Below are 25204 nucleotides of genomic sequence, written 5' to 3'. Positions count from 1 at the left end.
TGAGAAATAATCCTTGCCTGGATGGTTATGTAACTGTGTTAAAACAGTGGAGTATCTCAGCAAGTCCCACCTTTCAGATGCAGGCCCAAGCCTACCCAAGGTGAATGTAGATATTTCAGCTGTCTTGCATTTCTCTGGCTTAGGCACTGGAAGGATTAATACAAGGCTGACCATTCCTGATCAGCCAGAGTCCACTGAGTTCTGGAACTTCCATAAGCAACTCCCAGCCCCGTACCTCAGAAATGCCATCAAGATGCATAAATGGGGAATTCTGCACAACTTCCTCTGCCATAGCAGCTCTGCTGTTTTCAGAACTGAAACAAACTCTTCCAACTGCTCCTAGCTAGAGGATACACAGATCATGCTGCACGTCCCAGAAGCTCAAAAAAATCTCTCAACTTAAGAGTACTCATAATACCTCCTCTACGTGATTACCCTAAAACCTTAGAGAGTTCATGTTACATCTTTACTCAATGCTGGTCTTCTCAACCTGCATCCCAGACAGGCATGCTCCAGGAAGGATCATTTTACTTTGTAACCGCAGCTACCAAGTTTTGCTTTATACTTGCAGATGCTCAACCCCTTTCCTAGAGCTTCTTCAAAGACAGAGAAACCACTTGCTAAAGTTGTACACTGAGGCTGTTATCAAGAGCCAGCTAAAGGATTTGCACCCAGCTCCTCTCCCTCTGTTTTACAACCCTCCACTCTGCAAAAAGAAATGGGAAGAATCAAGGCTGGTGTTGCATCTCCTGTTATGATCTCAGAAATGGAGCATTTGGGCAGTGAGGCACACAGCCAGCAGTTTCTCTTCAAGGTCAAAACCTCAAGGACACATCCCAGGAGCTCCTGTGTGTCAAGGCAAGATTCCACTAACATGAGAGCCAGCTCCATGAACTGCCCCCACTGTTTTTTCCCTTTTCCCCAAAATAGAAGAGGTGTCATCTAATAGTAACAAGCTAAAAAAGAGGAGAAAAAAGAAAGGAGGTGAGAAGGAGGAAGATGGACTAGCGCCCGCTTATAGTTTAGGTGTGGTGCTACAGCATTTGCACACTACTGAAAATCATGATCTTTGTGGTCATAACTTTTTCAAATTTCCATATAAAAATCATGAGCAAAAATAAGGATGCCAAAGTCTGACTCATCTGGCAACCGTGGTTTGCAGTCCTGTCAGTAAAAACTGGCAATGATTAAAACTGCTGCTCCCAGTGCCTCTATGGTGAATTAAAGCTTGAAGAATCAATGACAATTTGGTTAACATCCAGTTCATTGTAGAAACTGGGCAACAACAAAAAGCAACTCCCACATGGGGCTCCTATTGCCTTAAGATCTGTGTAATTTTGGAGCTATGCATCACAAAACATGAGTGCTCTGCAAAGTCCTAATCCAAGCAGAAACAGAGTTCTTCTGTGGCTACTAAACCCTGATTTCTCTGGTACATCTAGTAGTGCTTCAGATACTCCAAACACTCATGGCACCGCACAAACTGTTCCCTAGCCAGCTACATTTTCATAAGATGCTCCCTCTTTTCAGCAACCTCAAGCATATATGAACTGAAGCTCTATTTCTACAGGTCTCAGAAACATTTATAGGTAATTCCTTTCCACTTCAAAAGTCTCAACCCACTTCCTACTACCTAGACGAACTCTTTAGCTCTTCAGACAGTCTTTTTCAGCCTCTGACTCACAAGTGACTGGAAGTCACTAGGAGGATCTAATAAATATTTTTTACTTTGTTTCACCATGCACCAACTCCAACACATACTTACAAGACTGAAATTAGCAGGGAAGCTAAACACAGGCATGCTTCACTATGCATGAAGATAATGCCATTCTTTAAGCTTAGGTTTACACTTTTCTATACTTCATTTACATGTATTTTAAACTAATCTAGTCTGTATTCCTGAGGGCTCCTGGAAGAAAGTACAGATTTTCATGAATGATATCTCTGTCACAAGCTAATGATTTGGAAGTAAGTCTTACTGGTTCAGAAGGCAAAGAATTCAGGAAGGTTTGGTATAAAAGAGCTCAACTGTGCTGAAAGAGGCTCTGCAGTAGCAGCAGTATGATGCACACATGGTACTGCTATAAAACAAAGTTCTTCCTGGGTAAAGCGCTCAGAGACACTGAAAGTATTGTTTCAAATCCACATATTTTTCCTCATGCGTGCCTGGGCTCCTATGCCAATATTTTATATAACTGAAGGAAGTACTGAATATTCCCACTGGAAGACTGAAATTCTGGCTGACCCTGTGCTGGTGCACAAAAGCCACCCCAAGCCACATCACCTCTTTGTTACTCTGTCCTGACTCCAGCCTCTGCCCCATCTCCACAGCCCTAGAGTGCTAAGCTGTGTATTGCCACCAGCCCTTCATGTCTTTTCCAATGCCAGGGAAAAGGAAGGATTATATCCCTGAAATCCATCTGCTAAGGCAGTAAAGGAAATTTATTCAGCTCCCTGTAAAGTGCAGTAGGGAGCCCAGTCTGGCAATTACCCTCAGGGCAACCGCAGAGGATTCGGGCCAAGGGACCACAAGGTTTCCTGGGAGTCCCACTCCTGCGTGACCCATCCACAAATCCCTGTCACAAGCTGTTAGTTAAAAACCACAATACAGGCATAAATAAAGGAGTGTCACATGATTAAGTATGATTGAAATTGATAGGTGCTTTGCCTGAGCTAATAGCTAATGACTCTGGGATTCAGCTCAAAAGACTGCATTTCACATACCACAATAGCAGAAGTGAATGGATACACTGTTTAACTTTCTGCACACCATTCAACAGGCACAGACCTTGGATTGTTGCTTCTTTTTTTTTTTTTCCTATAGGCACGACAAACAGAGCAAGAAACCTCAAACTTAATAAACTGCATTACTGAAACAATTAACAGACACACTTAATTAGCTTACTGACCAGCTGAATGACAGGTTGTTACAAATGAAGAGTGTTATCCCATGTAACACTGGCTCACTAACAGCCATTGTCTCATAAGCAGAGGAGAGAAACTTAAATACTTCCAGACTTTCCAGAAGAACTGGTAAAGAATTTGTTTTGGCTTAAGCAGAACATTCTTCATAAGCAAGTAAAAATTATCCAGCTTTCTTCTATCTGAGCAATTAAAACAATGTTTGGTGTTTTTGGTATCTGATACATCTTTAATCTTCTGATATTTCAGAGTATTGATCTTGCAAAGAAACTACTGCAAATGAAGCATTAATCCTGGAAATGAATCCACACCAATTTCTGACAGTCTATTTGTTTAAGAACTTCAGAAGCCAAACCATGAGCTTCAAGGAATTCCAGACAGTTATTTTATTTTACAAGATGGTATTTTTAAGACTATTCTAAAGAAAAGAGGTTTGAAAAGTGCTCTAAGAGAAAAAGTTGCTACTTTTTTTGTGTGTGTGTGTGTGTATGAAGCACAAAATTTTACCACTTCTCTTGCCTAAAGATAAATATGAAAGTTCATTCCATACAGCTGTCAAAAAAAGAAAATACCTGAAATTTACCTCCACAGGAAATGTTTTCTTAAATGTGAAGTTGGACAGAGATGCTTATACAGTTGAATGAATAACTTCAACAGGCATATTACTGCTGTCATCACCTCCACACTACATACACTATGATCGTATTGCATACAGTAGTATCAATATTAGGTTAGGCATTAAGGGCTATCAACATATTTTACTGTTCTGATTTCAAACTCAAAAACTTTGATGCAACTGTTTAATATTTCCCATAATGAAAAACTCACCAATAATCAAAGCCCAGTTTTTAAAAACTGTATGTATGTTCTCAAAGGTAAGTACCCATTCAGGGTATGCTCATATCTGAATGAAGTAAATGCTTAATGATTTGCAGTCAGAAACTCACCCATGGTACAATGTTGATAATTTATGACCTTTTCCAGCTGCCACCTATCACTTGGCTTTATTTTGCATTCTATTGATTCTGACAGCAGACAGAAATGTGTTGCTCGAACCAAAACAAATGTTTCCTGTAAAAGACATTGCTGAAACAAAGTATTAAATAAACTGTTGCCACAGAAATTTATCCCACTTAAGATGTTGGTTAACTAGTATCTGTTGATCAGACATACTAAGCAGCACTTGAAACACATCTGAATACATATGTGAGAGTTTTGATTGCACTGAAAAATGGACAACCCATGTAATTTTCAAAAGTATTTCCTAGCGTTCATCATTAATGTTATTTATTAAACCATTTAAATAATTAAAACCAATTAATTAAAACCATTCATCTGTCAAAATATGCTTCTTTTTCTGCTATAGATGTCATATTGTGATTTTCTTTAATATGATTTTTCAAAGCATCACTATACTCCACCAAATTTCACTTCACAATACCAAAACAGCTCTAATTCAGGCGTCCTTTTGAACAGAGCTGTAGCAAGTATGGACCTTTCCTGCAACACCTTTTAAAGTACTTTGCAAGGGAAGCACAAAGCATCATGCAGCAAACCACTGACAAGTGAAAAATGGAACATATACCCCAACATTGCAACCTAGAACCAACTTCAATCTAAAATATCACAACAAAAAGGGAGGATCAGAAGACAGTATTTCTGAAATTCTTGCAGTGATCATTTCAGAGAGCAGTCCAGCTCCTCCCAGCAGTTACAAAAGGAGGAATGAACAAAGATAGGCAGACATGACTTCATAGCCAGCTTCTCTTCTGGATACTTTGCAATGTGCTCATTTCATCAAGGTAAGCAACTTCAGTATCTGTGTCTGTAGAATAACAATGTTTTTTTATCTTGTTTTTAAACTACAGATGCTGAGATCACTAGAAATCTTTTGCAGTAAACCTAATACCCAAAAATATCTGCTAAAGAGAACAGCATTACATGTGAATCTAGACAAAAAGAGTCTGATTCAGACAAATTTTAGACAAAGCTTCTCCAATTTCTTGCTGTTTGGAAACAACACCTCCTTTTTTACATAGAAGCAAAGAAGAGACCCAAACAATTTTGAAGGAAAATTCCTCCATTTTTTCAGCAATAATACTGCAGTGCAGTAACCATGGGAAACACATCAATACAATTAGCAAACACTTCAAAATGATCTTAAGGGGTGAGTAGTAGTGCTCAATTATCTTTATATGGATTTTCACACAGTAGGCAAGTGGATTCCTTTCTTGATTTAAATGCAAAGAAATTATATGCCAAATCAACAGGACACAAGAATACCATCACAATCTTTACTAGATACACCACAACTCTGTAGAAGTATTTTGGGAAGTAACAAGATACCCTGTGTCATAATAAAAACATTTTCATTAGAATTAAAATTAAAATCATCTGAAGAGGAGGAATTAAAGAAGAGAAACAAAATCTTCCTCATTTGCTTGCTTTTTAAATAGGACTTAGCGAATCAGTGGTCTAAGATGACCAGCCCCTTGAATTTTAGAAATACATGGCTTTCACAGGACACTGTGCCCAGTCTCCAGCTTTTGAAGGCACCATTATAGAGCGCTCTCCAGAAATTTACTGCTCTCCATCTTAATTGGGATTTTTGTCCTATTGCTTCCATTATGTCTGTTTCCAACTCCAAGTCTCTATTTCTTCTACATCATTTTCTATAAAGCAATGGGCAAGTTTAGATAAAGGTTTGTTTCCTACCCCTTTATGTCAACAGCCGGTTTCTGGCCTGCAGCTTAACACAGCTTATGACATACTCTGCAAAAATCTTTGTGGTACTAGGAAAAAGTCTGATGAACCACAGCTCTTGTGTGGGACGTATCATTGTGAGCTATCATGTAACATGATAAGCTATCCTGGAGCAATCACCATTAACATCTCCCAGAGGAGAAATAATTGCTGAGTGTTTCACTCGGAGAAAAGAGAGGTAGCCAGGAAAAGTCAATTGATTTGAGAACAAAACAGAACCATCCAAAACACTATTTACTTCCTATAATATCTTTTAAAAATTCAAATAGTAATGCCACTTTTGTAGTTATCTTTCCACTTCAGAGTGCTGAGGACACTTCAGAAAACAATCAAAATTAAACAACACAGACATACATGTTTACATGTATTTACAAAAATTTATGCCTTTATTTATTTTTATTAAACCAGGAAATTTAATTCCTCTTGCCCTTCTCACTCTCCCTGTCCTTCTGAGCTGGTAGCCTAACATCTTTCACTCACCTTTTACTAGCTTGTTCTCATGGTCGCTGCCTTTGGTTACAGTCACTTAGGATGCTACAGACAGCTAAGGGAAGAGAAGGTCTGCAAGAATTCCTATGTCCTTAATGAAAAGTGATTGTAGGCCTGACAGTATGACCAGATTCTTCAAGTATCTGCGCCATAACATCCTCTGAACTTCAGCTCAAGGTGGCTCCAGTTGCTAACTGCAACAGTATGCACTCACTTGGAAACTCACTGCAGAAAATGCACTCTGTCTTGGAAACTACTGTTTTTGAATGTGATACATTAAGGGAATTTAACTAAGGTGGGGCAAGAAAGAATGTGCTGGGAGATGAAAAATGTTCCACAGAATATTATGAAAAAAACCTCAGAGCACTAAAATCAAAGGACCTGTAACTGAAGAACAGCTGAAATTCAAGGAAGATAAGGTGAGAACAAGGGATGGAGAGAAACACAATTGTAGAAGTTACACATGCACACAAAACCACAAAAGAGGTTCTGATACAGTTTTAATCCTGTGCTTTTAGCGTGGACCAAAAGCAAGCTCAGCAAAGCTCTAATCAACTTAGCTGACTTTGTCTACAAGAGGCCACACACAAATCCTTCCACCAATCTCTTCTACAGACAGTGAAGTCATCTCAGGAACACAGGATATTTAATAAAACATTAAGACAAATACACAATCCACCCTACAAAAAAAAAAGTATAAACACTGATGATTGTTGAACTAAGTATGGGTATCAAATTATCCAGCATCAACTCCAAAAAGGAATTGCAACACATTGCTGCTAATAGGGAAAGCTTATTACAGTATTGCATCTGAACAATTAGAGAGAAGCCACTAAGATACAGAAAAGCAAACACGAAAGGTAATATGAAAAGGTAATTATTTTAGAGTAGATCTATCAAGCAGTTAAAAAAAAAAAGTTGTTAACATAAAAATAAATCATAAACACTGACTGTATGCAAGAAAAATAATAACATTTCAGATTTAAATTTGAAAGGTTAATGAGTCACTTAAATCTCTATTTATGGCAAGGTCTTAAACGAATGCTCTACAAAATGCCATTCTACAACTCCAATTCTAAACTGAACCATCACTGTAACAGAATGCCTCCAAAATCCTCACTATGCTCTTCAAGATCAACCCTGATCAATGAAATCTGTAAAAACTGAGAACATGGACTATTCTAAACTAGGAGGCACTACCCTTTCTTGAGACAACTGCAAAGACACATTTTTCCACGGGAATACTGAAACAAAAGTTCTAAAAACTGGTGACTAAGCATTTAGTACGATTCTAAGTCAGATATAAGGGTAATGAAAGCTTATTTTCCCTTTTCTCCCCCTTTAAAAGGAGATACAACAGCACCCACTACTAACTGTAAGACCAAGGAATTAATTTTGTATTCCTTTATATATGAGTACAAAGAGAAATATAAAAAAATAATAAACTAATAATTATCACACTTATTTCCAGATTTTTAGGACTGCACATTATGATATGCTTCTTAGATTGCTCATTTTTGGGAAATAGACAGAAATGGTTGTTTGACACAAGCCCTTTTGCATTTTTTCATGTAAAATCCATGAACTTTCATTTGACCATGTGCTTCAACACTTGTTGAAAAAAAATTGAAGGTTTTACTGTGCTTGAAACAGACAAGCACAAAGAACTCACCCGTGTAAATTAACACTGTAGATCTCAAATCAAACATTTTACAATTAGCAAAGTGTAGCCTTCAATGTTCCATATGCAAATTTAACTCTGGTCTTCTAAAAAAATTGTTCATGTGTGATGACATTTAACTTCCATTGCATTTTTCAGAATTAATTACTTTTAAACATCCTCATGTCAACTTGTTAGAGATGGTAGGTGACCAAGATGAAAAACTTTGATTTCAAGTTCAACATTCTGCCCATGGCAGGGAGAGTTCAGCACCTTAGGACCCAACAACTGTGTCACTTTCACCCTGCTTCTGCATCCTACTTCTGCTCCTGCCTGTTCCCCATTACTGATCCTTTCCAAACTCCCTGCCCATCCATGAGTAAAGGAGTGAGGTATTTTCCCTCTTTTTTTTGGTGGGGGGAAGGCAGGGGTTGCACACAGCTTAAGAGCCTTTAAAAAATTCACTGACAGCTGGAAGAAACAGCCTGAAAAACACTTGTAAAGGGAATTTTACTCCAGTCCTACATCTCAGGAATGATGGGTGATGTCCCTTTGAGGGGAAGGCATGCTCTGTGAAATTTTTGGATAATTTTGCTACCAACATCTAACAAGAATTTGTGAAATATGCTGGAAATACATACAATAGTTGATGCTTAAAAATTGGCTGATTTTGGGCGCATGTTACTGGAAGGAACAAAAGCAAAGCAGCCCTTGTGATAAACTTAAAAATCACATCTTCAATGATAAAGTACTTTTTAGCCTGAAAAACAACATACTTATTGTCTAACATTACTTCCCAAAACAAATTATTTTTCCTGAAACTTCACACATTATTTCAGTCTGAGGCGTGCTTTCACCTTAAAGTAATTTGATCTGAAAAGCCAAATTTCAGAAAGGTACTAAGCAGTAACTAACAGGATTTTACTGACTTCTTAACAATCTTTTCACATATCCTTATCATCTCTCTCTCTCTCTCTCCATATATAAATATTCAAATATATATGCAAATATAAAAACACGTGTTGCTGTTAGAATTATTTCAGGATTGAAAGAAAATACACGATTTTGAATAGTGGTATGAAAAACATGATGTGAACATACTATTTTCAAATGAACTAAGGTTTTAATGTTCTAATGAACACTGAGTTGGCTTTCATGATTTTTCTATTGCATTCAGTGGTCACATTTCAACATATTCAAAATATTAGCCTAAAATAATGAAAAACACAAAGTTGTTGAATTGGAATTTCCATGAGAAAAACAAAATGCTATGGATAAAATAATTGAAACCAAAATGTCAGGGACCCAAGTCCACAGAAAATAAAGACATTAGCTTGAAGGAGAAAGAGGTTCAGCAAAACATGACTTAAAAATGTTACACTCTCAAAATAATTTTCTTGCAGAAAAGCAAGTCAAATGCATCCTTTCCCTCCAATTGTTAGATTTTTTGATTTTCTTTTCCATTCCTTTATAACAGAGTTTTAATGCTACCAGTCTCACAAGCCTTAGCAAACATTTCTTACCTGTGTCCCAACAGTCTCCTGAAAGCAGCGCCCAAGCTGAGTTTTAACTGAAACAGGAAACATATGAGGAATGGGTTGTTGATTTGTGTAAGCTGTATGTCCTTTCTGGGTCTTCTGATACGGAAGACCTTGGTAAGAGACCTGTGGATGTACTGGCTGAGGTACTTTCGCTTTTTGTCCTGTTGATGTGCTGTCAATCCTTGACACTTGATGGATCTGAACTGAGGCTTCAGGGGGATGTTTCACATGGATATTCACTATGTTAGGAGGGAACTTCACTAAAATAATTGAAGGAAAAACACATAAGAGAAGTTGGTAATAAAATAGGTGAAAAAGATATCTTAGGCACCTCTAAGACATTTATTTTTTGTACATCAGAATTTTTACAGAGTGCCTTGAAGTGACTGAAATATAAATGAAGCCCAAATTTGGGGGTTAGAAGGAAGGCTTAAAGAACACACAGAGTCTCATTAACAAAGCAAGAAAATGAAAAATATTCATGAAGGAAGGGACAACATTTTAGGATTGTAAAGGCTGCTAGATAAACACGGATGTCCAAATTGGCTGGTATGACATTAATATTTGCGGTCATAGTGTGTAATAAGAATCCCATTCAAAGTTCCAGAATTCATACTCTACTAGGTTATTTTTGGATATATAGTAAGCTTTATATTCTTTTTCAGATCCATCATCTTTCTCTGGAACACAGAAAAAGCTTCAGATTTCATCCCTTCACCTTTATATACCTGCCAAATCCCAAGTTCACCCCTGCAAGTGTTGCCAGCATCTCAGCCATCTAAAATCACCACTCCCTTTGCTGAACTTTGAATTCAGGGTTTGGCAGATAAAGGGGGAGGAAATTATTTTGAGACACTTCCATTTTTAAATATGGTTGTAGTTTTAGGTCTGGGTATATAGACTGGGACCCTCCAGTCAATGAAACCTGCACACAACTGCTTGTGACCCTTAAGCCTCTTTTCAGTGGGACACAAAATGCCCCTTAAAGTAAATCAAATTATTTTTGGGGTGGGCAGGGAGGAGAGGTGTGCAACAAGCTGTGTAGTTTGTAAGCTGCATAACTAAGTTAGCATTTCCTGTGTCTGGCTGGGCCTCTTGTCAGTCTGGCCACTTGAGGCCAGACAATCCATCAGAGGTAGCATCCCTTCCAAACATCAAGAACCAAAAAAATAACATTTGACACAGCTTTCTCTATAATGCACACTGGACTGTTAGATCTTCTGGATTATCTCTTTGCCTCCTGAAGTTTCAACTTTTCTTTGGAACTTTATTAGGTATTTTCAGCTCCACTCATCAGGAGGCATATTTCATTTATTGGAGCTACTTTAAAATTATAGTATTTTGGAGAAAGTGCTTTTGGTTTTTGACATTATATTCATTTCTTTAGGCACACCATCAGTATTAACTGGTCTCACATAGGAATTCCTTAAAAGAAACAGACTTATTTTTACACTGACTGCATTGTTTCATTTATGAAAATTGTCAACATACTCTGACAGAAACTTCAGGAATAAGATGGTAGAAAGTCAGCAAAATATGGCTGCAGGGTAAAGATCTTGCCTGTAGCTGAAAACAACCCACAAGCAAAATGTATGCTGCATGAGGCCTGCTAGAGGCAAACCCCAGGGGAAAGCTTCAGTGTTATAAGCAGAAGCAGAGAAGTCCTTTTCAGGCTGTTAGACTGGGTTTGGAGGGCAAGACAAGACAGCCTAGACTGTCTGTAAAAACAACAAAACTCACCCCAACATTTTTATGTATGAAGAGGGATCCCTTCTCTAGCTGCTAAATCTAAAAAATATATCAGTCCTCAAAATAAATCACTGAATTTCTCTGCTTTAGTGTGTCTCAATCCAGCCAGAGATGTTCAGATACTGAAAACATCAAATTTAGGCTGGGTTCCCCCATGCGGTATTATTATCACAATCCTCTCCACGTCTTGGATCACTGCCTAGATGTGCTCATTTTTACTTCTGCCAGCCATTTCAGGATGAATTGTTTTATTCTTTCTTTTAAAGAAATAAAATATTCGTCTCTCAACAATCCAACATCCTCATTTGGACATGTAAAGAGAAGAAAAGGCATTGTGACTGCTAATGATTCCTGTGAGGATTTGAAGGTCAGGAAAAAAATTTTCAAGAGGTCAGACTCTTTAGCAATGAGAAACCTATTGTGCATTTTAAGAGAGAATCTGAAGAATAACTATGTCTTAAAAATTTTGGGGTTGTGGACCACTGTATTGTTTAAAATTATTTCAATTGGAATTACATAGGCAGAGAAATAAAATGATGCTCTGCTAAATGTTTAGGTAATTATATTCTCTTCTTTAGATGGAGGAGATACTCAAAAGTACTTAAAAAGCATTGCATTTCCAGGATACTGTCAGCAGTTCCTTCACAGCCATGTCCCTTTCTGAATACAGCATTACTACTTCAGATTATCACAAATATCTTTTAGCAGTTATTTAGAAACTATTTGCCAGTAACTGAGCCTGCTCACATCTTTTCCCTAAATATTTTCTTTTTATTCAGAGATAACAATCTTGGAGAGATAATTTTAAAACTATCCTTGACCAAAAACCAACCTGAAATTTCAAACAAGCAAACAAAATTCACATTAGGTTGTATGTTGAGATTTGAGTTTCAGAGGTCACTTTACATGGACCCAGAAAAATCCTACCTAGACCCATAGGACATCTAAGAAATAAACTCAACACTTCTCTTCAAAGTCATCAGAAGAGTTTTCACCTCACAACCAAAGTACCAAAGGAAGCAGTAATCTGAAGATGAATGAACTTTCTTAGGCTGGGAAAATTTGATTAACATCACAGGTTTTCTTTTTTCTTTTCCTCTTGTCTTCTTCATAGCATCAGCAAAACCCTATTTTTTTATTTTTTTTTTTTTAAATTATATTGTTATTTAACCTGGAAGGAAGGTTCTATTTAAGTGACTCATATGGTCTATCTCCACTAAAAAGTTCACCACAAAATTAACTTACAATACTCTACCAAATCATATAATATAAACACAGCTTGTATTTTCAGTTTTACATCACATTTAAAATTTTTTTATGTTCAAAAGCATGGTCTCTTCCCTCCACTAGTAACCATGGAATCACTTGCAACTCTCTAAGTATACTGCAATTAATGGACTCTGTTCAATCACAATCATAGTCTTTTTGAACAGGTCTATACCTCTGGAAGAGACCCCCTGCATTATCTCTTGACTCTACAATTTGCATTAAATTCTATCATAAAGTAAAGAAATTTACCTACAAATTCTTTTCAGTAACACTGTTATTTCTTATTATTTCAGTCATTAAGCAAAATATGTTCCAGACATTCTGGTGAGCTCATGGTTTGAGTTGTAGTGTCAACATTTGATATACATGACGTAGCACTATTGTTACTGGTTGAATACCTGAAATAATTTGTTAAAACCAACAAGTTAAAAGTATCTATCAAGAAAGAAGTTACCTTTTACACCTTGCTGTCCAGACATTGTCAGTGGTAAAGTATGAGTAGAGTGGATAACTTGTGATCCTACAGCCTTGTTCACCTGTTGTGGGTGATGGTAGAGTTTTGGAGAATTGCCAGTCTGCACGGGAATCTGACAAAGTTTACCAGTGTAGTTAGGAGGGCACTGGCATTTATCTCTAGAACTACACTGGCCTCCATTCATGCATGGAAGGTGGCAAATAACTGAAATGAAAACAGAAATAAAAATTTTGTTAATGACTTCAGCTTTAGTACTATCTGGCCACATATCACACACAAGTTGAAGAGGAAAGGCATAGGGCAGGAGAGCTTCATTCCTCATTCAGACACCTGAGGAGTGACTATCCATCTGACATGCACTTTTAAGTGCCCTGTGGTAGAACCACTTCTCTTCTCCTCCTTGTGATCTCTGACTTCTGCCTTGCTTGCATCTTCTCTCCATGACAAACACAGCAAGCCATTCTTCCCTCAGATATCCCAGCTATTTTATTTCATGGTGCTGATAAGCAAGACGCTAAGCTAAATACAGTATCTGGCTACATCTCTTATTCACACTTCAGTACAGACATTCTTATTTGTCAGCCTCCTGTTTCCAAAAATCCTGGACTACTTACCCTTCCTGAAAGTCTGCGAAAAAACTCACCTGAGAATAGAAAATACTGGGGACAGATTTTCTATTTTGACTTTAAGCCATGATTGTTCTCTAGAAAACTATTTATTGCAGAGGATCTAGATTTTTGCTTAACATTTATTTCTCAGATAAAATAAGCTAATTTGTATCCACCCATGAAGATGATAAAAATATCAAGAGATTCTACTGAAATTACTTCATAGGCAAACTCTGAAGCATTAAAATGTTGCAACTCCAATTTAAAGACAAGGGTAATTATTTCTCTGCCAGCTAGCACTTATACATTTACAGCAATATAAAATATCAGATGAAACATGAAAAATGTCAACATCAAATGAAAAATATTTCTCAGCTCAGAGATACAAGCAGTAATAGGCATGGTTCAGCACTTTCTAAAAACATAATGTGGGACTCTATAATCAATCACAATGTAAATGAGCTGTCAGAATTTTCAAGAACTAAATTATGTGAAAATAACAGGAAAAATATCATAAGGTTTGTTCAAGACAAACAAAGGTAATTTTTTTCAGGAATCAAATAGTATTTGAGAAATAGAGTTCAGTATCCATTTGTTAGATTTAATATAAGATTCTGACTTAAAAAAAATAAGAACCTTTACAGTAATCATGGCATTTTGATGGATTGGTATTGCTTGGTCTGTAATGAATTACAATAAAAATGACAAACTGTAGATAATCCGACATAATTAAGAACCTAGTGGTCATTATTCCAATTGCTGTGACCTCTGGACAACCACAAGCTGTTATTATTACAAATACCATAGAAGGCCAGTGTGGGAAAAGGAACCTGTGTGTTGTGTGCTGCAAGAAGACAAAGTAAAACACTCAGCAGCCCAAGGAGTTCTAGCCCAGCTGTGTAATTCTCTTGGCCCAGGAAACACGCTCAAGAAACAGTGCACTCAGCCCTGCTCGTCACAGAGCACCCTCACACTGCCTGGACAGGGTCTGGAACACCAATGCCTGACTGCCAGATAGGTCCACAATGCAAACTGCCAGAATTGTTTTTTCACTGTGTTCTGCAAAAGAATATTTAATATTCTTCTTGTCTTATCTTATATTAACATTTAATATAAACTGACTTAAAAGTACTTCAAGCTGTATCATTGTGCTAATGGTCCCAGTCAACCTTGGAAGGCTACCCACGACAGTACAACCTTTACTTTTTTGGGTTCCAACCCTTGTTGGGACTTTATCTGAGTGTATAAAAGTCATCCTTGCAGAACTGCTGTTGCTTCAGGGCAAAATGAAGTGGAGGTGACCACAGCAGTAACTAAAGCATGACAGACACCTCTCTCTCTCTCTCTCTCTGGTACCATTTCTTCCTGAGCAGCCACAAATAAGTGGCTGCACTGCAATAGTGACAACACACAAAGAATTTTAGTGCTTTTGAAGATGTCCCTGAACAAGGCTGAACACCAATGTGGTTTTCTTGCAAAGTAAAATCGCACAATGCAACAGCATATGTGAAATAGCATTAAGGGGCAGCAGTTTGGTGCTTGAAAGAAGTACAGTGAAATGAAGGCAAACAAAAATAGTTTCACTGTGGATTTCCTGAGTGTAAGAGGTCTAGCCTATAGATCTTCTTTCCCCTCTCTTCAGGGTTGAGGCAAAATCCACCATTAGCATGAATATATCCAAAATTTCCACCCAAATAAATTAATTTTTTCTGTGCTACTGTTCCTATAAAGTAATTGACATCCAGAAGGCCAAGTTGCATGGGTTGCATCTCTGCTCCACCAGGCACTCTTCATGTGCTCCTCTCCTGCAGGATTCTGGTGGGTAATGAGTGAGTAAACACATGAAAAGCTTGTTTTTGAGCAAAATGTTTGTGCTAAAAATACTGGAAGGAAGATGCCAACAGAAAAGAGTTGGTCATGTTCCTTCTTGTAACTGTTTGCTTTAGATATCCACCCAAATAATTTGTGCAAATAAGTGTAAATAAATGACACTAAAAGGTCTAGCATGAGGTAAATAATTAAGAATATTTAACGCCTCAGTATTTAAACGTAACAGGAAATAATTTTTTATATTTATATATATTTTATATTCATCTATTTATTATATATAGATTATATATTAATACATTTTATTTATTTATTATATCATGTGCATTATACATTATCATGGGTGAAATCATTCAGTTAACAGATACTGATTTACATCTCTGGCCTAATGTACAAGGAAGGAAGCTTAAGTAGGAATACATGAAATCCATTCTGAGGATATAAAGTTCTGTAACAAAAATTCTAAATTCTGAAGACATACAACAGAAGTTCAAATCAGCCATGCAAAAACAAATAGGATGTAATCTCCAGGCTAAACTGAAAACTTGAAAATCTCAAACAGTAGCTATTATGAGAACTTAAAAAACAACCTCAAAACAAAGATCAAAAAATAAAGAAAAAACCCCACACCATATTGAAATATAATTTCTGATTCTTTCAAATATTTAAAATAGATTTAAGTACCCCACACTCTTGTGGCACTATTTCCTCAGGTAGCTCATGTCCAAGAGAATGGGCTTCATTTCATTATGACACTGGTGCTGGAAATCACAGGCACACAACTTCACCTGAACTGGAATTACACACAGACCATCTGAGAAGAATGAGCTGGAGGAGCATAAACCTTCAAAAAGGCAGAGGAAGGAAGCACTGCTTTTCCTTGACATGGCTCTGGGAACCTGTTAAAAAGGACCAAAGAGCCCCAGGGAAAGCACTACTTAAGATAGAATCAGGTCATAAAGCCAGGGTATGTTCGAACAGCTCAACCTCTCCTGTAAGTTTTTTGCTTTGATGTGTCTTGTCATTGAGGCTAAAGAACCTAAACAGAATGACAGAATACTGCCAGAGACATAGGGGACATTCCTGACAAAAGCCAGACTCATGCTTTTTGGGAGAGACCATTTGAAGATGCTGGGTTTGCACATAAGTTGTCAACTGGCATCCAGAAAAAGTGTACACTGAATCCTGATTCTCACTGAGCTGTTATAATTTTCTCCAAAAAGAAAAAAATAGAAGAAATAAAAGTATCCATCATGGAGTGAAACCCTCTAGCTCAGACCCTGATAAAAATGTGAAGATAGATAAGATGAGAAGACATTTCAGTTCACATATGGGTATCTTACAAACAAACCAAAGGAAGTACTAATGGATCTAAGAAAGGCAACGAATTTCTCACTTGGGTCTACTGTAAGTTAATCTCTCAATGGTCTCCTAAGGAACAGCCAGCATATGATTGAACAAGCTTAATTATTTTTTACTATAAATGAACACACAGGCTTTAGAAATGTGGAGACAGGTTTAAGAAAATATAAACATTTTAAGTATTCTTCCCATCCTGGGGCATTTAATTGGTAACAGCAAGCTTTGATTCCTGTGGCATCCAAAAGCCTTAACTCCTCCCAGTCTGGCACCGCTTGCTGGGTATCACTGCTCGAAGTCAGCCAAGCAGAGAAGGTGCATCAAGATGCCCCCACAGGGAATCCCTGAACAGCTTCAATGCATAGGAAAAGAATATTTGCGAGATCAATTGAGATCAGTTCCATTAAAGCTGCCACAGCCATGGGATGGAAACACTAGTACAGGGCATGAAATCATCAACAAAGCAGCTAGGAAACCACTGATAAATACAGTTTGTTCATGTAATTAAATAATCTAATTTGTTTTCAATACTCAAACAACCTCAAACAGCTCCAGATAAACTAATTTAATCAAGTCCAAATGTTTTTATTTAATGAAAACAATGTGTAACAAGACAAATTCCAAGCACCTAAATCCTCCTAATCCTTAAAAAACAGCCCATGCTTACCCAAACAAGCCCTTAGGATGGAAGGAAACTCCCTTCCTGTAACCAGTGTTAGAGAAAATGAAGATGGGTTTTGCAATGTTCCTCATCAAACTCTCCAAATTCCTTTTCTTTTACACCTCAGGGAACATATGAGTTTCCCTCACCACTCTCTGCCTTTTCTACTTACATGCCATCAACAATTCAAGTGTAAGCACTATTCAGTCACACCAACAGGCTCGCCAAGGAAAACCTTGAGCTGCTCATTTAGATTACAGTATTTCCACTGGATGCATCACAAAGAGCAGATTAATTTTGTCTCTGAGTACTACAGTTATCCAGCATTACTACATGCCCCCCAGCTGTTTGGGCATCTTTCATCCACCCTGTTACTAAAGCACACAGAAAGCGCAGGGACTCGTACGCAGACCTGCTGAACACAAACTGTCACGCTGCCATATGTAACCTTCTTATAATACAGTGCTCTGAAACACCACTGGTTTCATGTAGGAATTGAAATGTGGATCTGCACAATTGCTCTAAACTTATTTCTGCTTTCTAATTGCAGAAACTCTTACTTTTATGAGTATAAAAGGCACAGAAATGTGAACTACAGCAGTGATGCTATCCCTCTGGCTTAGACTCCTCCCTACCTTTTTTTCCCCTTTTTTCTTTACTTGTGGTACCTCAAGTTTCTAAGTAATTCATCCAAAACTATTTTCTCTTCAGGTTTCTAGTTGTAATTCAGAGGTGTTATGTAAAGAAGTTGCAAGTTAAAAAAAATTAATTATTTGGTTACTTCGGTAGCATTCAGATAATCTTAATATCACAAACTTGTGCTTTGAGATGCAAAGGGAGAAAAGAAAGTCTTTATGTGGCCTTAAAATTATAAAACCTCAGCATGCACTTCTGAATTCATCCTAATATTTCCTTTATGACAACTTTTAATAGAAACATTCCATTGCAACAACAAAAAGCAATTACAAAAAGTAGATCTGATAGCAAGAGCTCCAGCACCAGATGTAAGTTTTTCTGCTCTGAAAACACTGAAGCGCCTGAAACACCTCTGTAACGCCACTGAAAACAGTGAAGTGATGCCCTGCTCCTGGTGACTGACCTGGTTACATGAACATGATACTGAAGGCACTTGAGATGTTTTTTCTGGAAAGAGGTAAAATCTGCAACATCACAGGAAAAAAAATTCCAACAGGAACCTAGCTCATACCTAATTGTATGATTAAAAAAAACTCAGCTGCTAAACTGGGCTCTCAGCTATTGTAAATTAACATGGTTGCTTACTTCCTTAGAATTTGCCTTATATTTTAAAACTATTATTACCAAAGGTTCTTTAAAAAAAGTAACCCACCTCCACTTGGGAATGGGATACTGCTGTTTAACCAGAGAAGCAAACCATATTACTGTCAAAATAAGCAAGCTTTATGGTGTTATTTCAGTCTGGATCAGTCTGGATCATGCGCTTTGGAACTAATGGAGGCTACACTATCAACCATGGAACATCCTGATACTGAAATTTGGGGAGCAAGTCCAGATCATAAAGGACAAGGAGGCAATATGCTATAGAGAAATACACATTTTTAAGTGAGCATCATGATCAGCAAGAAATCCAGAATGAACACGCACTAGGATAAATTTCACTGTACTACTCATTTTTCTTTTTCAGTTTTAAACTCATTATTTTAAAACAGCTCAGGAAGAAAAGTTGGATGTTGACAACTTGAAGACATGTACACAAAGTCAACCAAGAGACGTCCAGTATGCCCCCAGATATTTAATTCATCTCTCATTGTGGGTCCCAATGGGATGGGAGTCTCATTGGCCCTGCATCACATCTTTCCAAACTCTTGTGATAAGCCACTTCAGACGTGTCAAATGCAACACAGGCCTGTTGTGTAGGTGCCTGACATGGTCACCATCTGACCAACAGCCACCAATAAAACTCTTATTGTTACAGTCTGGAAAGAATAGGATGGATGAAAAACAGTCTTAGAATATGCAAATACTATCAGAAAAATACAATGTATGCTGTGGCACAGAAGATGGCCTCAATATAGAAAGGTTATAGTAAAAATTATGGTAGCTGCAAAATGATTGACAAGAGGATTCTTACTAACAGACGTGATGCTTAGTTAATCTCTGCTAATTCTGCTTCTAATATTCTCAGTATCAGACATAATTTTGGGAGGCAAGGAGATAGACTGCTAGGGAGACATCTGAGTCACTCACTCCTACACTGATCATAGGCGGAGAATTTATTGACTTTATTAGACATCACCCTGATATACTGAGTATATCACAACAATCAGGCTTTGACTTGGTATACTACAAAAAACAAAAACTCACAGGTTACTGTTTATCAGGAATTAATGCCTTACAAATGGCCAGGGTCAGACCTTTGATAATGATGCTAACACATACAAAAAAGCTACTCCAGACATGTCTTCGGCTTTCTAGTGTATTGGTACTTATTTTCCTCAGAAATAAAATAACTAGGAAAAGCTGGCTTTGGAAGAGTAAAAAATCAGCACCCTTGCTTAAAACAAGCATGCTACAGTATAAAAACTTTATAGGTATCAATTTAAGCAGTCCTGAATAATTTCTTAGTTGCCATCATTAAAGTAGGACTACTGACTTAATATTGACAAGGTGCACAATGTCAGATGAAAACTACCCTTCCTCTGTTCCCAGGTTTTTAAGACTTACCCTTCTGTGTAGTATTTCGTGTGCCTGAGCACGTGTAATACTGACATGGATTAGTTAATGTTGTTGAAACATACCCATTTTCAACAGAACAAGAATTCAACAGAAGGACAGGTAATGACAAACAGCAAACATCTTTATTGCTTTTGAGGACAACAGGATTAATGAGTAATTTGACCATAATGACACTAGGCTGTTATTGCTCATGCATTGTTACAATCTGAAGAAGCCAGTGAACTTCAGATTCCCTGCTCTGACTCCTATGATCCTATTTCCAAAAAACACATGGAGTAACAGCCAGTAGCATAAGGCAGAGAAAAGAGTTCCTCCTAGACATCTTACTACTTGACTACCATCAGACAAAACAGCTCACTCTCTGAGAAACACTGGGCATGCTTCTGGTATGCAAAGGCTCTGAAGACCACAGAAGTAATAAAGCTGCCACTGGCCAGGGACATCAGCATCCTTGCAATTTCTGGCAACTGAATAATAGATATTTAAGCTGATGTGCCAGCTTCAGCTGGAGTAGAGTTAATTTTCTTCACAGTGGCTGGTACAGGGCTGTGTTTTGGGTTTGTGCTGACCACAGTGTTGATAATGTGGATGTGTTGTTATTGCTGAGCAGAGCTTACAAGGCCTTTTCTTCTCTGTGCACTTCCACACTGGCAAAGAGGCTGGGGATGCACAGGCAACTGAGAGGAGACATAGCCAGGACTGGTGACCCCAAATGACCAAAGGGATGTTCTGGACCATAGGACATCATGCTCAGTATAAAAAGCTGGGGGGAAGAATGAGGAAGGGAAGGACATTGAGAATGATGGTATTTGTCTTCCCAAGTCATTGTTATGTGTGATGAGGCCCTGCTCTCTTGGGAATGGCTGAACACCTGCCTGTCCATGGGAAGCAGTGAATTAATTCCTAGTTTTACTTTGTTTGCATGCACGGTTTTCTGCTTTCTCTATTATAAAGTTCTTTACCTCAACCAAAGAGTTTTCCAGCTTTTACCCTCCTGATTCCCTCCCTAGTCCCGCTGATGAGGAAGTTGAGAGGCTGTGTGGCAAATGGTTGCTGGCTGGGTTAAACCACAACAGCTGAGATTCATTCCCATTTAAGCTTTTGTGCCTTCTTGAGCCACACAAGTTAGGAGTGCTGTTATCTGAGGTTTCCTGGTCTGTCAGTGAAGACAGGCTGGCCCAGCAGGCCAGTAAGGACATCCACAGGCCAACTTTCCATTCAGGTGCATCGCATCACCCAGTTACAATGAGGCTCTCAACTGAGCTATCTCAGTATGGTTTGGTGAGCCAGATGAACCCCCAAACTTAGATCCAAATGGTCTTTAAACACTGATCTCTACTGCATCCCACCATACAAAATTATGTTTAAAATATAAAAAGAAAAGCCACAGAAACCATAGTCATTACAAAAATTTCCAAACATCAGGAGACTGGTCTCTGATTACTGTAGCATTACCACAGTGCTCATTTTGGTGAAAAAACATCTACAAGAAGAATAAAATAAGAACAGTCTCTTTAAAGTGGATATCCATTAGCATACAAACAACAGCTCATAATCCAGGCATTCATGGAAGAGTTAAAAAAAATTAGAAACACAGGCTATGATTTTCTGGCACTGGCTACATCACAAGAAATTGGAAAGTTTTCTAGGGAGTTGACCTTGAGGCAGTGACACAATGCAAGAATGGGATGGATCTTGTTCAGAGTTTGAGTAATAAATTAGGTCATAGGAGACCAGTGAAAAGCTAGAGACTCAAATCCTAGAGTTCTGAGAGAGGAAAGGAGAAGAGTCACTGCTAGTGAACAGGAAGGATAAAGGTTACTCTGCAGAGACTGTACAGTTGGAAATTCTTCACCCCTCACTCTGGTTCTTATAACCAGAATAGATGTATAAATTGATGCAAAAGATGTGTAAACCTAAAACACAATCAATGCTCTGCCTGGTCATGTCCAGTTCCAAGCAACTCAGCCACACACCAAATTGCCCAGACCTGTGTACAACCTCACTGAGAAGCTTCACACCAACCTGTGTACCCAACCCTGTGTATTGTACTAGATTTTCAAGTAAAAAAAAAAAAAATCCCTTTTTCCCCTTGTCATAATAGGCTTTCTGTGTAACTCCGGTTAGACAGATGACGTTCTAGCACCTACATTTATAGCATCTAACATAACAGACTGAATTTAATATATTCAAACAACAAATGAGATAGAATGGACACATTAACTGCAGAAAGGTAGTATTACAGCTTATGTTATGAAGCTGATCTTCCCTGTTTACTTATACCAGCAGTTTCCAAAGCAGGGTGTGCTCATCCCACACAGCGTGCCAGAAAATGTATTGGGATGCAGGAAAGAACGGTTTTGTATGATTAATAAATAAAATGAATTTTCAAAAGAGTTCCCTTAGTCTTTTTCTCATGCATTTTTACTTTCTATTTTGTCTATGGTTTATAATGAACAAATAGATGATATATACAGTAGTAGGTATATATAATTTATAAATATGTACATATTGGAGACAGGGCTCAAAAATATTTTACTGATAGGAATGTGCAAGCAAAAAAGTTTGGAGACCACTGCCCTATACATTCTATGGACAGAGGCAGTCCCTCTCAGGGAGGAGTCAAAGAACTCATTTCTAAATTATGAGATGAACAGGTGCTGAAAGCTCCCCATAACTTGAAATATCTAAGTAATAACAACTACAAAATTTTGATTTAATAGCTCATCTTAGTATCTTTAAATTAAAATGAAAATACAACCAAAATGAGAAATTAACTAATTATTTGCATGAATAAAATATAGGTGAGAAATAAGCTGTTTGAGTTCTTAAAACTCAGTCATTATAAAATATCCAATTTTCCTTCTATTCATTGACATGCATCCCTCAAGATTTCACAAGAGACTAGTGGGGGGGAAAAAAAAGGGTTTACAGCTGCCATAGACTTCAACTTGATTCACATTCATAAACCCCTGGCTGAAAGTTCATGGTCCACCTTCTTAACAGTTTTTTTTGGATATATAGAAAACTCATTGAATTTAAGTGTGTAAATAATGAAGATAAAGTTCATGTTCCAAAAGAAAAATCCAGGCATCCCAGTGCCTCTACAAAATAGGACTCTCAAATACAGTGATACTCAAATCTAAGAGCTAATTACAGGTGGAATGGACAGATGAACACTGTACAGACTGCACAGGCACAGAGATGAGAATTATCTGGAGCAGAATAAAAGACCAGAATAAGCAGTAGAAAGGCTGAATGGGGAAAGAATGTGATCAACAGAGCAGTGATAGCTGCTTGCTTCCTTTCTGGCTGTGCCAGGCCCATAAGGATGCATTAAATACAAACCCATTTGCTAAGAAATCAATTAATGGTAAGTGCCATATTTTAGCATGTAGAGAAAATTTTTAGACTCTTTCTTCTGTACTTGCATAATTTAGATGCAATTTCTTTTTCAAGCCAAAATTAGCATATACTTTATCTTCAGTGAGTTATGTGCAAAGACATTTAGTTTAGCAATAATATAGTTATAGTGGTACAAGGTAATGTATTTATACAAATATGCAACAATGTAATTATTCAAATAAATGCACTCTTGGCTCTCTTTTTACAGTACTTCAAGCCAGACATACATAAATGAATCTCTAGAAATTAAAACCATGTATAGTAAAATAAAACATTACGCATTTTAGCTTTGTGTTCTGTTTTGCCTTAACTGTGAGGCAAACATACTCCACGTGTTTTTGAATGGCTGCAGGTGTGGATTTTGTACCATTTCCCATTTCCATTTGTGGTTTTTTCTATGACTGCACATCCAAAACTACTCTCTGTAATACAATTTAGGTTATATGTATATATAATAGAATAGGTTTGGGGAGTAATTTGAGAGCAGATGGACTTTTGCTTCATGGTGATGGTCTGAAGTCTTTAAGGTGAGCAAGGGAGTGGGAACAAGTTGCTAACAGACTTGTGTGAGTTCAGCCTCATCAAAATCACCTGAATGAACAATCACTTTTCTATAAATTAGCACCTGGCCTCCACTGGAATCTGAGGTAAAGATGTCAATTTTGAATAATTATTTTAAGATTATGTAGAAAGAGCTCAAAGATGCTGTAAGTCCCATGGCAGAAACTAGAACTGTTTGTTGATGACAAGTTCTCATAAATACATGGGGGAAAGAAATTATTTCTGAACAGATGTGGATATCAAAATCATTAAAATACAATTATTTTTTTTTTGCAATTTGAGCACTGGAGGGCCATAATTGAAAATGCATTAAAAGCCTGAGCTTTGCTCAGCCTGTAGAATGGTACACTTACATTACAGAATAGAATTGTAGTGCACTAGTATTTCAGATTAGAAAAGCCTATACCATACTACCTGGACTCTAAGTAAATTAATTCATTCTGCTGTCAACTCAGATTTATTTACACAAAAAAAGGGAGACTGGAACAAAGAAATGTCTTTTGAAATGATGGTCATAATTGGTTCCTCCCAAATAACTTTGCATTGACTCTTCATAGTAGGAAATACCTTTTACCTAGTATCTTCCATAAGGCAAAGAATAATTCATAATAATAGTCCTGATGCCATTTTTTTAGCTACTCTGTTCACTGTCTGAGGAAAAATACTTGACCTTCATTTTGCTCCAGTGATTACAATCTTGCTGCATGAATATATCTAGCATAATCATCATTTGTAGAGATTAAATTTCAAGTTAAAGATAAAGAAGTGGTTAAATCCTAATGTCCTTAGTTTTTTTTTCTGAGACACATACACTGACAAGACTGACCAACTTCTTTGACTACTACTGAAGAAAGTTTAAAAAGTGATTCTTTTAGCCAAGCTGTCCAAGAATTCTGAAATTTTCATGTGTCTATTAAAGGAAATAATATTTCATCCAGCAGCAAAAAAGCATAAACCAACAAAGCCCAACAAGGCACAAAGTATAATTACTGCAAGAACAGTAGAAACAAAGCTTTTTCCAAATAAGGCTACAAGGTAGCTACCAGAGACAGTAAAAGGACAAAAGTAATAACACTAAAGGAATAATAAAGTTCTTGCATCACAGCTTCTTCATATTTGCAAATTCAAGTGCAAAACTCAAGGATATTTCAAAATAACACTTCACTCTTACCCAGAGAAAATATTTACTAAAAACGAGCT

The 25204-nt window shown here is 37.4% G+C and overlaps 1 protein-coding gene across 8 annotated transcripts in view; it reads right to left on the bottom strand.

Annotated features, from left to right (window-relative positions):
* LTBP1 (latent transforming growth factor beta binding protein 1) overlaps nt 1-25204 on the bottom strand; it is a 186577-nt gene that overhangs the window by 89540 nt on the left and 71833 nt on the right. For 7 of the 8 annotated variants that reach the window (XM_015621750.3, XM_015621752.3, XM_015621751.3 and 4 more), the window contains 2 exons: nt 12848-13072; nt 9358-9635 (listed from right to left, as the gene is read on the bottom strand). In XM_015621750.3, coding sequence (XP_015477236.1) covers nt 9358-9635; nt 12848-13072 — 503 coding nt within the window. The remainder of the gene's footprint in view (nt 1-9357; nt 9636-12847; nt 13073-25204) is intronic. The other variant, XM_015621755.3, reaches the window with a different exon arrangement.

This window comes from Parus major, chromosome 3 (genome assembly GCF_001522545.3).
Source record: "Parus major isolate Abel chromosome 3, Parus_major1.1, whole genome shotgun sequence".
In the NCBI taxonomy this organism is placed as follows: Eukaryota; Metazoa; Chordata; class Aves; order Passeriformes; family Paridae; genus Parus; species Parus major.
This window is presented reverse-complemented; position numbering and strand designations above follow the sequence as displayed.